At 60.2% G+C, this 16688-nt stretch overlaps 1 protein-coding gene across 1 annotated transcript in view; it reads right to left on the reverse strand.

The window, feature by feature from the left end:
• Positions 1 to 276: 276 nt before the first annotated feature.
• The window catches only part of DISP3 (dispatched RND transporter family member 3), a 30470-nt gene continuing 14058 nt past the window's right edge, over positions 277 to 16688 (reverse strand). The window contains exons 7-20 of the mRNA XM_033861857.2: positions 16020 to 16168; positions 15629 to 15790; positions 14556 to 14717; positions 12506 to 12616; positions 11118 to 11254; positions 9772 to 9956; positions 7838 to 7968; positions 7588 to 7760; positions 6462 to 6588; positions 5797 to 5942; positions 3642 to 3801; positions 2961 to 3074; positions 2364 to 2530; positions 277 to 1475 (exon numbers count right to left, since the gene is read on the reverse strand). Of these exons, the coding sequence (XP_033717748.1) occupies positions 1113 to 1475; positions 2364 to 2530; positions 2961 to 3074; positions 3642 to 3801; positions 5797 to 5942; positions 6462 to 6588; positions 7588 to 7760; positions 7838 to 7968; positions 9772 to 9956; positions 11118 to 11254; positions 12506 to 12616; positions 14556 to 14717; positions 15629 to 15790; positions 16020 to 16168 (2287 nt within the window). The 3' untranslated portion in view covers positions 277 to 1112. The remainder of the gene's footprint in view (positions 1476 to 2363; positions 2531 to 2960; positions 3075 to 3641; positions 3802 to 5796; positions 5943 to 6461; positions 6589 to 7587; positions 7761 to 7837; positions 7969 to 9771; positions 9957 to 11117; positions 11255 to 12505; positions 12617 to 14555; positions 14718 to 15628; positions 15791 to 16019; positions 16169 to 16688) is intronic.

Genomic DNA, 16688 nt, shown 5'->3' on the forward strand with positions numbered 1-16688 from the left:
GGTCACAGCACAATACCAGACGCGCTGAAGGGGCCGACGGGACGTCCCTGTGGGGAGCCACACGGGCCCCCTCCCACGGTGCTCCCCCAGTGGTACCCAGCCTCCTGAGCCTGCACAGCACTCTGTGACCCTGCTCCCCAGAGGGTCTGGCACCTTCCACCCCACCTCCATCTCCTTCCAGGCCCGGCCCCACCCCTCGTGCCAGGTTCCGGCCGGGCGGCATGCGAACACTTAGTTATTTCAATTTTAAGAATACGATGGAGCCAGCGATGCTTAAAATGCTTGTGTTAATGGCAGCGGTCTGCAGTTTCATTTCACTTTAATAAGAACCATCTGCTGTGAGCAGGCAGCAGGCACGGCCAGCTCCCCCTCCCAGGGGCTGCCCCCTCCCCCAAATTCCAACCCCAGAGTCAGGTGGGGGAGGTAGGGGCTCAGATCTGTAAGGAAGGCTGTGCTGGGGCCCCATGGCTTCCAAAGAGCAGGAGCCCCTTGAGGCTGGGGCCAGGGGTGGGACATGCAGTACCCCAGGCCGGTCCCTCCGTGCTCCCCGGCCAGGACTAAAAGCCCTGGGGAAGATCACAGGACCACCCAGCACTGGCCGCTGTAAAACTGATGGGGAGGCGGGGGCAGGGAGTGCGAGGCCCTGCCCTTGCGCCCACTGTGCTCTTCCTGCAAAGTCCCCGAAGGAGGCAGCTCTGGCTGTGCCGCCACAGGTCAGTCACTTTGCCTCCTGATGCCTCGGTTTTCACATCTGCAGAATGGGGGAACTGTAACACCCACATCAGAAAGTTCTTGTGAGCACTGAGGCAGTGCGCGAGGGAAGCCCCCTGAAAAGATCCCCTGACCCTCATGGTGACCAGGCACAGGGGGAAGGCTGGTCTCTTCCGCCGCCAGGCATAGTCCAGGGCGGCTGCCAGCTTGACCACCCGGCGGTGGCTGGCACTGAGATGAAGGCAGTGTGGGTCACACAGGTGAGTGTCGCCTGGCCCAGGCCTGGGAACGTAACTAGCTGTAGCCAAGCTGGGAACAAAGTGCCCCTGGGGTCAGAGAACGAGCATCTCGTCCCCGACCCACTGGACCAAAGGTGTGCAAAGCCGGACGTAGTGCCAGGGCTATAGGGAGGTCCCATCGGGCAGGGGGATCTTATAGCCGCTCTGGAGGAGCAGCAGGCAGGCGCCCAGCCCCAGGGCCCCTGCCAGGAGCACGGCACCCAGGGCTTTGAGGAAGGAAGTCCTGGTCCGGGTGAAGGAGCCGGGCGCCATGATGCCGAGCAGGGCTGTGCTGACCGTGAGCGTGTAGAGGATGGAGACTCCAGTGTTGAGTGCGACGATCTTGCCAAACTTGGCAAACGGGGCGATGATGCAGAAGAAGAGGGGCACGGTGGCGATGACTGTGGTGAGGGCGCTGGAGACGATGGCCACGCCCACATGCCGCACAGCCTCCAGCGTCCGCCACTGGCGCTGCGAGTGGGCATCCTGGGTGTGGGTGAGAGAAAGCTGGGGCCCCAGAAGCAGGAGGGGGTGCCTCCCTGCCTGGGGCTTTGGAATGGGGGCTTGGACCCGGGATGAACACGCATCGCTGTCCAAGGCCAGCCTTGCCCTCACGGGCTCCCCATTCCACCTCCGTGAACGGGGGTGATAACAGCACCTGCTCCCTGGGGTTGGCGTGAAGCTGAAGCGGTTCCCCTGCAGCAGCTCACGGTGCACAGCACACAGTAGGCGTGTTAAATGTGGCTATGACAACCAGAGCATTGATGACTGCACAGTAGGTCCTCAAACATGTGAGCCGTGATTGGAACTGATTTCCTTCTTCTGACCAAGAGCAGCTAAATGTATAACCGATTTAATTTACATATTTATGAATGTTTCACACCAACACAATTCCAAACTAAGAAAAGCCAAAAGCTTTACGAGACCCAGAGCTAGTTTTGGCACTGGTACACGGGCATGTCCTCCCTAAGCCACAGGGTCCAGTGGGGGCAGGGGTTGGTGGCCTCAGGGTCACGGCTAGAAGGGCTCAGACTTGCTTCCCGGGCTCCAGAGTGAGACTTAGACTCAGGGAACCGAGAAGCAGGAAGGGCCCTTGGACATCGCCTGGTTCAACCCCTCATGCTCACTCAGGGAGACAGAGGCTGGGGGCAGTGGGCCCGCCCACCACCCACCACCCACAGCGATGCTTGGGCGGGGCTGCTTTAGAACTTGAGTCCCCTGGATGTGGAGAATGGCCCTGGAAACTGAGCCTCCTGGAATACATCCTGGCTGGGCATTGGGAACCAGGGGTGTCCAGCTACCCTTGGGGGTCCTCATTGGCACCGAGGGGGGAGAAGATTTGCTGGGGAGCGGTGGGGCAGGCAGGGTGCTCACCTCGGCCTGGTGTGGGGGCAGGTTCTCTCCGGCCAGCAGATAGCCCTCGACCAGATGCACGCAGTAATCCACGGAGGAGCCGACGAGGATGGACAGGGAGATGGCTTCCACGGCTCCCATCTCCCAGCCGCTCCAGTACATGACGGTCACCACGAGGCAGACGCTGCCTACGGGGCGCGGGAGGCGGCAGGGAGGCAGCTCGGACCTGGTCCCACCCATACAGTCCTGGAGGATTGCTGGACAAATTCTAAGGGCCCCTGGGGAAGGTGGTAAAGTCTACAGTGGAGCCCCCAGCTCTGGTGACAGGTGCGATGAGTAGGGACAGGGCCAGAGAGAGCTGGGTTGGGGGGGGGCTGCTGAAAGAGGGGACAAGTGCAGCAACACGTCCCTGGGACGAGAGCTACCCCCTGGTGACACCTGGCTCCCCTCGGGGAGCACATGGTCCTATGAATGACTGTCACAGAGGCTCTTTTTGCTTGGGGTGGGGAGTCAGGAAACCTTCACTGAAAAGACGGGACAGTTAAGGGTGGAGAGAAACCTCCTGACCGGAAGCCACCAGCGAGACCCCTGCCCGCTCCTGACACCCGGGCCACTTACCCAAGATGCTCAGGAGCACGGGCAACAGGAGCAGCACGTGGGTGGTGAACACGGTCACCGCAGCCACACAGATGAGCAAGGAGAGGGCCAGGCCGTACAGGGCGCTCTGCACCCCTGGAAGGGAGAGGAGGGGGCCCTCAGCTGGGCTGCACCGGGGGCACCCACAGTCCCCTCACCCTCATGGACCAGAGATACTGGGGTTATGCAGACGGGCACCGTCACAGCCAGCTGTGCCACTCTGGGTGAGCCGCTTGACTTCTCTGCGCCCCCATTTCTTCATCTGTAAAATGGGGTAATGATAGTACCTACTCCCTAGGCCTCGTTTGGAGTTTAAAGAGATAACATAGGTCAGGCCTCAGCCAGGGCTTGGCATCAAGAAGGGCTCCAAATGAGAGACCACTGCCATGAGGGTCATTACCATTACTTTTTAGGTGGCCTAATTCAGGATCAGAGAATGTGGCCCCCCAAGCAGGAGGGGACCCAAACTCTGGTCTCTGATCAGTGTTCCCGGCCACTGTGTCATCCCAGTTTCTCCAGGGCTCTCGGCCAGAACTGAGAAGACAAGTGTGGCTCAGACAGGCCAGGTCGTGCCCTTCCTGCTCTAGGTCACCTCCCCGTGTCCCTGCTGCCAGCGCCCACCCCACCGGGACCCTGTGGGGTGCGGGCTGGGCTGCCGCTTGCCTATGATCTCCATGAAGATCTGCTTCCAGTGCTCACAGGTCTGGAAGCCGTGGTGCAGGGCTGAGCCCTCGGGGACCGTCTTCAGCTGCTGCTGCAGGAAGCTCTCCCAGCGCAGGTAGTCCGAGTAGGTCTGGAAGGAGGACTTGCCCTTGTACGTGGTCTGCGGGGACATGAGCCAGTGAGACAGGCGGGCAGCTGTGGCCCACGCTGCTGCCCTGGTGATAGCTGGTCTGCTCTGTGCCAGCTGCAGCTGGCCTCTGGCCACTTGCAAAGAGAGTGCGCTGTGTGAAGGGTGAGCCCACCTGAGATCACTTCCCACCAGCCTCTGGGTGCACGTGCGACTCTCACAGCAGCGGCAGGTCCCCATTCAAGCAAAGTCCCTGTCCCTTTCCAACAGAACCACCTCCAACTTCCAGAGCCCCCCAGCTCCGCGTCCCACCCTCGGCCCATGCTGTCCCTCTGCCCTCTGCACAGCTTGCTCCCACCCCTCCTTCAAGCCTCGTGAGGTTTCCGTCTCCTCTAGGAAGCCTTCCTTGATGCCCCAAGATGGTCATCTTCTGGGCTCTGCGAGTCCTCAGTGCTTCCCCATCACAGTTCTCGTCACTGCCCGGCAACCTGCCCCTCCTCTCCTGGCTGGACTGTGAGTCCGGGAGGGCAGGTGACCTGTCTGGTTCACGGCGCCCAGCTCTGGAACGTTTATATATGTTACCTCGCTGGTCCAATCCTGCTCTCCCTGAGCACAAACCAGTGTACAGCGTGTCTGTATGCACGTGTGTGTCTGCGTGCTGGTGGGGGAGGCTGAGCAGGGATTCTCTCCTCCAACTGTCTGCGGCTTCGGCCTTTTTGAAAAAGGAGGGAAATTCAGACGCCGGCTACAACATGGATGGATGTGAAGAACGCTGTGCTACGTGAAACGAACCAAGCACGAAAAGAACAGCGCTGTGGGATTCCGCCTCTGTAGTCAAATCCATGGGGGCAGAAAGCAGTGGTGGGGGGAGGGGGTGCCTGGGGAGTCCGTGTTTCATGGGGACAGTTTCAGTGTTGCAAGATAAGAAGTTTTATAGATGGATGGTTTTATAGATGGACGGTGCACAACGCTGTGACTATGCTTCATATTACTGAACTATACACTTAAAAATGGTTTAAATGCCAATTTCATTCTGTATATTTTACCACAATTTTAAAAAGCTACGTGGGGCTTTGAAGTGGTGTCTGCGTTAGCCTGGGGCTCACTGAGGGCTGGGAGGGGGTCTGGGTTCTCCTCGTGGTGGCCAGGGGTTTGGCTGCTCGTGCAGTGAGTGGCACAGGTGGTGGGACAGAAAGTAGGGCTGGGGCCGAAGAACAAGAATCGCCCTTGTCACATGAATTCTCGTTCCCCAACACCTTCACGTGACTGACCTACCCTAGCTTCTCGATGACTGCCAGAGGGCGGGCAGGGAGCCGTAACCCTCATCTTTAGAGGAGGAACTGGAGGCTAGAGGGGATGCGTGTTTTGCTCAAGGACACAGAGCGCAGCAGGATCAGAGCCAGGACTGGACCCCGGGGCTCAGCACGGAGGCAACAGGGGCAGACCTGGCAGGTCTCACAGTGCCAAGTGCTAGGGCCAGGCCCGCAATGCCCAGGTCGGGGATGTGCGTGTGTGCAAGTGTGCATATGTGTGTGCACATGTGTGTGCATGGGTGTGTGTGCATGGGTGTCTCCCTGGCAGAGCCTAGGGGGTGAGAGAGGAAGCAGTGAAGTGTCGAATGGCTGGTCCCCTGTCTTCCGATCTCTCCTGGGGGGGCCCAGCACGGGGGCTCTGTGGTCCCAAACCTGCCCCCTCACAGTGGCAGAGGGGAGTGTCCTGGACTGTCACCTGCCCCCGGAAAACGATGTGGACCTCGGGCTGTCGGGGAGGGAGGGTGCTGGGGGGTGGGTGGTGTCCCGTGTGGCAGAAAGGCCGAGCTTGGCGGTCAGACGGGGTTTAGCACTTGCTGCTGGTGCTCACCAACCCCGTGGCCTTGGACAAGCAATTTCACCCCTCTTGGCCTCAGCCTCCCCTCTGAAGAACAGCCACTCTGCTCTGATCTGGGATGAGGTCCGGGGACCCGTGGTGACACTGCACTCTGTGAGGTCAGCACACTGCCCTGCACCCGGTGGCCCACCCGGGGCTCACCGACTCGAAGGCCATGGAGATCCACTGCACTCGGCCATCCTTGACGCCCACGGCCCCGTGTGACAGCTGCCCTGGGAGCAGGTGGGGCTCAGGAAGCTCCTTGCACTCAGGGTGCAACATCTGCAGGAAGGAGGAGATGCTGTAGCCTGCGGGGAGAGGGGAGAGGTGGGTCGGGGCGGGGACCGGGAAGGGAGCACCTCTTCCCCCGATCCTGCCTGCGCATGTGTACTTACCCATCTGGGTGTGTATGCACAGGGGCACGCACCCTTCCCCCAACCTCCTAGTTTAAAAAGTGTCTGGAACCACTGGCAATGCCATCGGGAAACCTACAACACCTATTAGCCGTCAGGGCAGAAACTGACATCTCATGCCTTCTCAGGAAGAGCCCTGGCCGGACCCAGGTCATTGTCTGTGCCGGCTCCCAGCCTCGCTCCCAGTTCTGGAAAAGCTCCTCCTGCAGGTGCGCCCTGCACACCACACCCCCGCCAACGCCCATGCCGCTCTGCACCAGTTCACCTTTAGGCACGAGCCCGCTCTCATCTGGAAGATTCGCACGCCCCCCACCCTAGCGTGGACACACATAAGCTTGGACACATGTCTGCAGATGCCCTCACGCCAGGCACATGCGCCTCGGGGCTGTCCACTCTCGGGTCCCCCACACGCACCTGAGGGCAGGCACTGGGCCCCGCCCGGCTTCACCAGCTCTGAGTTCCCCGCGATGGCCTTGCAGAGGCGACACAGGTGCCCGATTTCTTTGAAGAGGTCAAAGCTGCTGTCGTAGATGACGCTGCCCTTTCCCAAGGAGACACAAGCCAGTGCGACTGCTCAGTGAGTCGGGAACTCAATCCTGGGCCCCACCCCTGGGGAGGAACCTCCGGCAGCTCCTGCAACCGTCGTCGCCAGCACTTGGAGCCCTCTGCCTGGTCACCCGCGGTCCTGCCGGAGCCTGCTCTGCCCTGCCGCTGGCAGCACCTCTGCTGCCACTGCTGCCCACCCGCACGGGCCCCCTCAGCCTCCCCTCCTTGATCTTACTCACCACGCGCTCACCTGGGCTCCCTGCCTTCCCCTCTCCCTCGGCACAGCCGAGTCCCACCTGTCCTCCAGCGCGGGCCTCCTCTCCTCCCTGCCTCCCCAACCCTCCTCTGAACACTTGCGGACTCCCGATCCAGACTGGACAGATCTCCTCTGACCCCACCTGGCTCCCGAATTACTTTCTGTCTGAAACCCTGTACACCCAGCCAGGCTGACTTCCCAAGGCAGGGGTCATGACCAAGAGTACCGACGTCCACGGTCCTTCCCACCATGTCTCAGTACCCACCAAGTGCCAGGCACAGACCTAGTCACACCTCCGTGTCAGTTCCTCTCCCGTCCGACGCCCAAGAGCCCAGCCCTGGCACAAAAACGTACAAGGTGGGGAGACCACCCCGAGCGAGGGCACCATGGCCGAGGCACGCAGCAAGGGCTGTGGGCACAGGGAGGGCCCCGTGCAGGAGGAGGAAGGCAGGGAGGCTTTGCACACCTGTACTGCCCTCACCTCCGTGCCACCCCTAATGATGCGGGGCCGCTGGCTCAGGCCCCACTGTACCCAGATTCCTGGGCGATTCTAAGAGCTCAACGCTGCTCAGTCCTCAAGAGAAATGTGGCCGCGTAGCGGAGCCTGTGGGCCAGGTGAGCAGCCAGGGAGCCGAGAGGGGGTGTGCGGAGCCGGGCCGGCGGGCCCTGGGCTGGCGCTAGCTTGCAAGCCTGGTGTGGCCGGGCCCTCTGGCATCTGCCCAACGTGGGCACGCGTACCGGGTCTCCGATGACATGGTTGTCCACCTGCCGCGTGCGGTTGATGCCAATGATGCCAAAGACCACGAAGACCATGGCCCCCGTGTCCACGAGCGGCCGCACCGCCGGCTTCCCACAGCCCGTGTTCACGCAGGGGTTGAAGCCGAAGGTGGCAGAGGGGCGGGCCTTGGGCACTGCGGAGGGAGTCACAGCTGTATGGGAAGGAGGGGCCCAGCCTCCCAAGGCCCCGTCGCGGCCTCCCCGCGTGTACCTTTCTCGCTGGGCACGTAGAAGAAGCCTTTGGTCGGCCCATCGGGGCTGGAGCCGAGCAGGCAGCCAGGAGGGGCCGCACACACACGCCCGTGGAAAGGGGGCTTGTGGGACTGGGCAAAGTACAGCTTCCTGCGGAGGCAAAGGAGGCAAGGCCAGGACTGAGGCCAGGAAGGCCGGGAGCAGTGGGGGAGGGGAGGCACAGGCGGCTGTGAGCAGGGGCTGGAAGAGCGCAGGGGACGGTCTCGGGCTCCCCCAGCACAGGGATTTAATCTTAGGTTCAGGCCTGGGGTTTGGACACCTGTTCTAGTCCCGTCCCTGCCAAGGCCCACCCTGTGGTCCTGCTCAAGGCACTTCCCCTCTCTGCATGTGTCTCCTCGCCTGTGGCAGGAGGGGTGGAAGAGACCAGCAGCTTCCAAACGGTCCTCAAGGGGCCCCAGGGCTAGCCTTGGGGGTTGGTGCTCAGAAGCCCCCTGCCCCACTTTAATCTGAACAGTGACAGAGCCTCAAGATTCTGTTTGAAGAAAGGATTCCACGGTTAGCTTATTCACCACTGGACTTGATGTAGCTCAAGGCTCTTTCTAGAATGTTCTAAGCTCAGCCAGGCAGCCTGACCCCAGTGGCTACTGTATGTGCAGCGTGAGCCCGACCATGGAGGGGAGGCAGAGGGACCCCCTCATGCCCCGAGCCGAGGTGTGCCAGGCCAGAAGGGCCCAGCGAGCCCATCTTGGTCATCCCCCTGCCCCAGGCATCAGCCTCGTGTGGGCGTTCAATGTCCTGAGGCCAGGCCCTGTCAGAGACCGTGGGTCCCTGGTGTCACCAGTGCAGGCCCCGCGCTGCTGTTCTCTGGACCACAGCAGCAGTGCGCTCTTCCTTTCAGAGCACGTATTGTAATTTGCAATGACACTGTGCTGTCTCCCGAGAGCAGGAGTCACATCTGTCTTGTTTCCCATCCCCAGCACTAGCCCCGTGCCCGTTCACAGTCGGTGCTCAGTGTTAAATGAATGAATGGATGCGAGACAGGCCCTCGGCTGACACAGCCTCAGTGGTCAGAACGTGGCGGGGGGAACCTGGGAAAAGATGGCCCCAGCTGGCTCAGAGACCCCCGGGGCACGGAGTGCAGTTGATCATTAGGTGTTCACGGGGACTTACTTCATGCCAGGCACCAGGTAGGGCGTGCGTATTCAGTAGGTAAAGACAACAGACACGGGCTCTCTCCCATCACCTTACAGTCCGAGGGAGGGGGAACATTCAATAATTGTTTTCTGAATTAACTGTAGGTATTGAGAGCGTGGGTAGTGCCTTGGAGAGGAATGCAGAGTGTACTCATTCATTCCTTCATTTACTCAGCAAGTGTTTCCTGAGCACCCGCTACCTAGCACCGGGTGAGGGGACACAGCACAGAACGGTAAGCTGCTCACGCAGGATGCCTGCGCGCTCCTGAGCAAGGACAGGTACTAAACCAGTAGGTCAGTATGATTCCAGGTGGTGGTAGAAGCCAGAATGAGAGCAGCGGGGTGATGTATGGGGAGAGGTGGGTGCGGCTATTTTCCCCACGGAGGGAAACCTTGTTGGGGGTGGGTAGGCATCTGGGTAAGGACCTGAATCTTGAGAACAAGTCAATCCCGGGAGGAGCTAGGGGCAAGCAGCCTAGGCCCAGGGAATAGCGAACACAAAGGCTCTGAGCTGGGAACTGCTTGGCGTGCTGAGGGGCCAGACAGCCGCTGCGCCTCCCGCGGGAGCCATGCAGAGTGAAGGCAGCAGGTGGGGGAGCGAACTGCGGGCCTGGCGTCTTGGCGTCCCCGATCCCCAGTCCTGGGCGAGAAGCATCTGAACAGATGAGTAGAAATGGACTGGGGTTTCCGAAAGGTGTCGTGGGAGGGGCAAACGAGTGGGCCGGGCTGGTGGAAACCAACTTATCTGCGAGGCTGTTACCGGGTGTGCTGGTGCTCCTTGGCGGCCACGTAGAAGCTAAAGTCAAACTTCCAGCCCCGCTTGGTGTCGCAGGCCAAGGTCGTCACCATCCACCTGCCGGAGGGGCTCGCCGCCTGGAGCAGCCCTACTGTAGACATACAAGCGGTCAGCTTCTTGGTGAAGTTACCAAAAGGCGCTCTATACACCTAAGCAGTGGATTGACAGAGACAAGACAGGTGACTCTGGGAGGCTGCCTTGGCCTGGGCCCAGCCTCAGGCTCGGTCCCCTCCCTCCTCGGAGTGCTCGCCGCCCCCTGCCCCCATTCCAGCCCCCAGAGTCGGGGGGTAGAGACCTGGGCAGAGGCGCAGGAGGCCTGGGTTCAAGTTTAAAGACGGAGCAAATCCTTCCCTACCTCTCTGAGCCTCAGTCCTTCCTACAACTGAGGATCTACTCCAAGCCAGGCCCTGAGCTGGGCTCTGAGGATGTGGCTGTGAGCCAGACAGGCTTGGTCCCTGCCCTCCTGGAGCTGCCAATTATGATGGCTTCAGATTCTTTGAAGGGCCTTGAATTAACTATGAGGCCGATAAGGCACAGGACGAATGGGGCAGTGGAAGAGGAGGCCAAACTGGCAAGGATGGTCAGGATAGGGTCCTAGGAGGAGGTGACATTTGGGCTGAATGGGGAGCCAGCCACGCATGAAGCTGGAAGGAAAGCCCTCCAGGCAGCGAGAACCACAGTGCAAAGGTCACAGCCAGGGAACGCCTCACACACCCCATCTTTCGAATGGAAATATAAACCCCGAACAAATGAGTTGACATGTGGAACTGTCACCCAGGAGGTGTAACATGTTAAAGAAACACAAATCATTTCTGAGAGGAAAAATCAGAGGCCTGGGTTGGCCCTGGGAGCCCCTTTTCTGGGGCGCTAGAACAGACGGCTGAGAACAACCACCTAACTAACAGCTCCCATTTTACTGGGCACTTCCTATGTTCCAGATGTTACAGAACGCACAGGCCTTGCCTCACGTACCTCCAACATCCCTGGCTGGTACCTTTCATGTCCCTGTATCACAGATGAGGAAACTGAGGCTCAGAGAGACTACATAATCCTCCCAAAGACACACAGGTTACAAATGGCAGAGCCAGGACTCGAACCCAGGCCTGGCTGACTCGGCAGCCCGTGCTCTCACCACTCTGCAGGTCCCTGCCGCAGGCCTGGCTGACTGTGGGAGAGGGTCCTCACCTGCCTGGAGCAGCTCCATCCTCGCAGGCCCTGCCCCCACCCCCATGTGGCCAGTGCCCACCAGTGTGGCACTGAGGGCCCCCTCCCCTGGTAGTGGCAGCTCACTTAACAACAGCCAGGCTCACCTGGAAGGAGGGCACCTCCCCGTCCCCAGAGGACACAGTCTGCCAAGGGCCAGGCAGGCTGGCGTTGAGGGAGAACCTGTAGACAGCCGGGTGGCCTTTGCTCTTCACCTTGGAGACGTACACAGTGCCCGGGGAGTCTAGGGACAAATGAGGGGAGGAGGAGGGACAATCACCTCGACTGGCTTCCCTTAACCCTGCAACAGCCCAGCCTCTGCTCTGCTGACTGAGGAGCTGAGCCTGACCTTGGGGTCATCTCTGAATGGTGGCTCTGTTCCTCTCTACCGGACCGAGCCCATGGCAATGATGGGGGACTAGTTGTTGTTGGTGGACACTGGATGGGGTGCAGGTATAGATGGAGGGGCAGTGGTGGGGGACACTGGATGGGGTGCAGGTATAGATGGAGGGGAGGTGGTGGTGGACATTGGATGGGGTGGAGGTATAGATGGAGGGGAGGTGGTGGGGGACACTGGATGGGGTGCAGGTATAGATGGAGGGGAGGTGGTGGTGGACACTGGATGGGGTGCAGGTATAGATGGAGGGGAGGTGGTGGGGGACACTGGATGGGGTGCAGGTATAGATGGAGGGGAGGTGGTGGGGGACACTGGATGGGGTGCAGGTATAGATGGAGGGGAGGTGGTGGTGGACACTGGATGGGGTGCAGGTATAGATGGAGGGGAGGTGGTGGTGGACACTGGATGGGGTGCAGGTATAGATGGAGGGGAGGTGGTGGTGGACGTTGGATGGGGTGCAGGTATAGATGGAGGGGAGGTGGTGGTGGACACTGGATGGGGTGGCAGCACGGGTAGAGGGAGTGACAGAGATGGTGGGAGCCATGGGGTGGTGTGCCAGGAGGAACTAGGGTCGTGGAGGTGACGCCAACAATGATGCCCAGGCCTGGCGTGAACGGTGCGGGTGTGCTGCTGGTGAGGATGGTGGGCACAGAGGGGGGACGATGGCCGTGCGATGACAAGGACACGCAGAACTGCCCCATGTGGGGGGTTTATTCCCACATGCATCCTGGCATCCCACATCTGATGGAGACCCCAGCAGGGGTAAGCCAGCCTCCAGGTGTTCAGGACGCCCCGCCCGCCCCCAGACACTCAGGATGGATCTGCCACACAAGGCGGTTCACAGTGCACCACAAGCCAGGCTGCGGTGGCGGCAAGAAGGGGCCGCCCTGTTCTGGCTGAACAGAGCTGGTGGGACGAAGGACAAGGGCCTCAGGTTCACCCCCGCACCGACCCTTCCACGGTGACCCAAGAACACAGGCTTTTGTTCCCGAAGGAGAATCAAACCATGGATTTAATGTGCTCTCCCCACAGGGCCCCTGCACCCTTGTGCCAGGACCTCCCACTGCCCCACCCAGCCAGTGCACACTCCCCACTGACCCTGTAGGGCGGCCTCAGGCCGGCCGGCCCAGGACACCCCTGAGCCCCGCTGCTTCTTCTCCAGGGACGTCCGGATGTTCTGCAGGCTGTGGGGCTTCTCCTGGAACAGACCTACCCACCCCCCCCCCAACCCCCGCACCGTGTCAGACAGCAGGGCCTCCCTGGCTGGGCCCGGCCAAGGCTGGGAGAGAGACGACCTGAGGGACATGGGCCCCAGGGCCCTCAGCTTGGGAAGGGGGTGGTATCAGGGGTCTGAAAGAAACTAGATGGAACTGAAGAAAGGCCAAATGCTGAATTTACAAGAATCTTGAGGCAAAGGAAAGAACCTGCCAGCCCCATCCAGAGAAGGACACTCGCAGCCCACCCTGCTCATCCTCACCACGCCTCACTTCCCTCCTCTGTCAAGTGGGATGACACCCAGAGGGTACCTCCAGAGGGTGGGTGAGGGACAAAAGGGGATGCTGCGTCTCAGGCGCTTAGCAACGTGTCTGGCTTGCGATGAATGCTTGATAAACAGGAATAATTAGAAATGGCATGTTAGCAACTAGCAGAGACAGGGGGACCTCCTGTTTTGCCCCAAGCAAGCAGAGGTTCAGGGAGGTTACATGACCTTCAGGGGAAGTGAGAGGCACAGCCCCATCAGGATGGGTCTTGTCTGGCCCTAAAGCCGAAAATCTTTTTGCTACAGCCTGAAGGGCCCCTTTAAGAGGCAGTTCAGAGGCTAAGAGATACAAGGGGCTGGGGCTGGACTCTGGCTGGGGTCCTGGCCCTTCTCCAGATGTTTCCAGGAACTTCGGGACCATCCCAGGGTTTGTCCATCTGTGAAGTGGGAGCAGACAGGCCCTGAAGGACGGTGGGAGGCCTTGCAGCGGCAGTGACATTGGAGCGAAATTCGATGCCCAGGCAGGTGGGAGAGGAGCGGGGATGTGGCCAATTTAGGAGGGGCTCCTCGGGCACCTCTCTGAGCTGCAGCCAATTATCATGCATTCAGCTAATGCCATTTACCAAGGGGAAGGCCAGGTTAATCTGAACACCACCCTAATTACATGAAGGCAATTACAGCAGTCAGCGGGTCTTCCCCCGGGAGCTGGAAGCAGTCACCCAAGCGTCTTCTCATTTGGTTTCTAACCACCCGGCAAAGCTGTATGACCTTGGGTCGACTTCCCCCGCCCCAACTCCAACCTCAGGCTCCCCTCTGTAAGACGAGAGCCTGGATCAGACTAACTCTAAGGCAAGCAGACATCTTCATCTCACCTCTTAGCTCATCCCCGGCACGCGCTCCATCACCAAGTCCTGTGGGTTTCACCTCCTAAAAACCTCGCGTCTTCACTGTCATCATCGGCCACACCGGCTCCAGCCCCCACTGTCTCTTGTCTAGATGACTGCACGAGACTCCCACCTGGGCTCCCAGCCACGCTCCACGCTGGCCCTCCGACCACACAGCAGCTGGCCCTTCTCTGCTTAAAGCCCTCCGCTAGCTTCCAGTGCCAATTACGATACAATCCAGACTCCTCACTGTACCACAGCAGGCCCTGGCCCAGCCCGCCTGGCTAGCCTTAGCTCCTGCAACTCCCTCCATCAGACTTGGCCCTGGTCCCTCCCATTCTGGTGCTTGCCTCTGCCTAGACAGCTTCTCTCCTCTCCTCTCCCAGCTTGGTCAACTCCTTCCCTCCCTCCCTGCCACCCAGGCAGGCTCAGTCTTGCCTTAGACATTCCCTCCTCCAGGAAGAAGCCTTCATGCTGAGCTCCCCAGTCACCCTCCTTTTAGTCCACCACAGCTCAGATCTACTATTATATGGCCTGCCCCAGCAGTGGAATGAACTCCCTGAGCTCGAGAAGCCTGTCCTGCCCACTGCGGCCTCCCCAGCACCAGCACAGCTGGCACCCAGTAAGTATTCGTTTAATGAAACGTGAAAACACTTAGAGGTGGGGTGATTTGCCTGAGGTCATACTGTGATGGGGAGCCTGGACCTCACATCTCTTGTCTTGGAGACGTGGACTCCAAAAGGGGCAGGGGCCCACAGGGGACACCCTGGCAGGAAACCCTCACCTGAACAGGTGATGCAGGAGATGCCCTCGGCGCTCAAGTTGTACTTGAGGTCCAGCAGCACCTGGATGTTGGTATCCGGCCGGAAGAGCAGCGGGGCCCGGCTGGCGGGGCGGAGCCGGCTGGCGAACACCAGGGACAGGATGAGGATGGAGACAAAGAGCCCTGCGAGGAAAGGATGCTGCGCTAGGCAGGGCTGGGGCCAGGGGTGGGGTGGGGTGGAGGCATTCGCAGCTGGGGCTTCCAGAGCCCTGGGAAAGAGCCGCTCCCTCTATGGGGACGGGATGGGGAAGGGGGGGGCAGGTATCCCAAGGGAGCAGGCAAAGGCCCAGCGTGCCAGCCTGTGGGTGAGGCTGCTAGGGGTCCGTCCCTTGGAGGTAGGGGCCGGTTGTTACATGTGTCATTGGTGGTCAGACTGTAAGCTATAAGCTCATATCCCTGGACAAGAACCAGCCACCACCTTAGAGCCCTTAACAGTCTGTAAACAGCCAGCATATCCACTCGATCTTACACAGACCTGAATACAGGCAGTGATGATAATAATGATAATAATAGCAATAGCAGCACTTAACTTTCGTTGAGCACTTACTACATGCCTTGCGCTGGGCTCAGTTCTTTACATACGCTGTGGCTTTCCTCACAGCTGCCTTAGTAGATAGATACTATTCTTATCCTCACTCATAGGACAGGGAACGGAGGCTCAGACTAACTGGCACAGTCAAAGTGACACTGCTAGTACACAGCAGAATTAGGATTCCAACTTAGCCAAGCTGGTCTAAATCCAGAGCCCAAGCACTGGGCGCTCTGCTCTGCTGCCCAGCCTCACAACTGGCACATAGTAGCTGCTCAATAAGCAACAGCTGTCGTGGAAGCAGCTTTATTCTACACAGGAAGCGGGGTAAAGCTCCGAGAGTGAGGGACACCAGCCCAGGTTTCTGACCTCTAGCTCATTTGGGGAACAGGGGTGGGCTCCCAATGCCTGCACGTTCTTTGCATGGGGTGGGGTCTGTCCCCCACGCCTTAGGCACTGGGAGAAGCTGCAAGATGGGGGAAAGGAGAGTGGAGAGCCCACTTACCCACAATCACCCAACGGCTCTTGACGGCCGACCACAGGACCCAGTGGTGCAGCAGCTCCTGCAGCTGGGCGATGAGCTGCCCCCGGCTGCCCCCATCGGGGGCTGGCTGCAGGCCCTTGGGGGGCACAGACACCAGGGACGCGTCTCCCAGCTCCAGCGACACTGCCAGGGCAGAGCAGCGGCCTGTCAGAGGGCCGGCCCAGAAGCGGGTCAGAGCCCACCCTGGTCCCTGCCCTCTCCAGGGAAGCCCAAACGCTCGATGGGGATCTCGTCCTGCCCTCCCCTCAGGACCAGCCTGTCCTCATACCAGCTCGCCAAGGGCTACTTCCCCTGGCCGAGGCAGCCCCTGGGTCCCCGGCAGGCTCAGCGGGAGGCCCGCACCAGCTCTCACCTGGCTCCTCCTCCACATTGAGCAAGGGGATGTCATCATCCAGGTAGGGCATGGGGCCCTGAGCAGGGCTGCCCCCAGCCCGCTCAGCAGCAGCAAACACGTCCCCGGGGAAATGCAGGGAGCTCCTGCAGCCGCACTTCTGGTGGCAGCTGTGGAGACAGTGGGAGGAGGGGGTGAGTCCTGGGTGTCCAGGGAAGGGGGCGAAGGTCCCGGCTACATGTGAACCCAGGTATCACACCGCTGCCGACAGCTCACATAGGACACTCATCACAGGTTTCCAGGAGCCTGCACCTGAGTCCTCTCTAGCCCTGGGGCCCTTGGGTGCCACTCTTCCTCTGGGGACACAAATGGTGACAGCAGCCATTACCCAGGGAGAGGGGACGATGACTCGCAGCCCAAGCATCAAGGTGACCAAAGCAGGGGAATCATGTCTCCCACATCGTGTGCCCAGGGCCCTGACACCAGGAGGACGGGGAAGCGGGGCTGGGCTGAGGACGTAGCTGAGGCCTCGGCTGGAGTGAATGTGAGGGAGACAAGGCTCACCCTAGGGACTGGGGACAAGAACAGTGCACGCGGTGAATGTGCCAGGAATACTACGTGCCAGGCGGTGAGTAAGATTCTCTCATGAATCCTCACGGGGTGACATGTACCCATTTTATAGAACAGGAA

The sequence above is a fragment of the Tursiops truncatus genome, chromosome 1 (genome assembly GCF_011762595.2).
Source record: "Tursiops truncatus isolate mTurTru1 chromosome 1, mTurTru1.mat.Y, whole genome shotgun sequence".
Taxonomy (NCBI): domain Eukaryota; kingdom Metazoa; phylum Chordata; class Mammalia; order Artiodactyla; family Delphinidae; genus Tursiops; species Tursiops truncatus.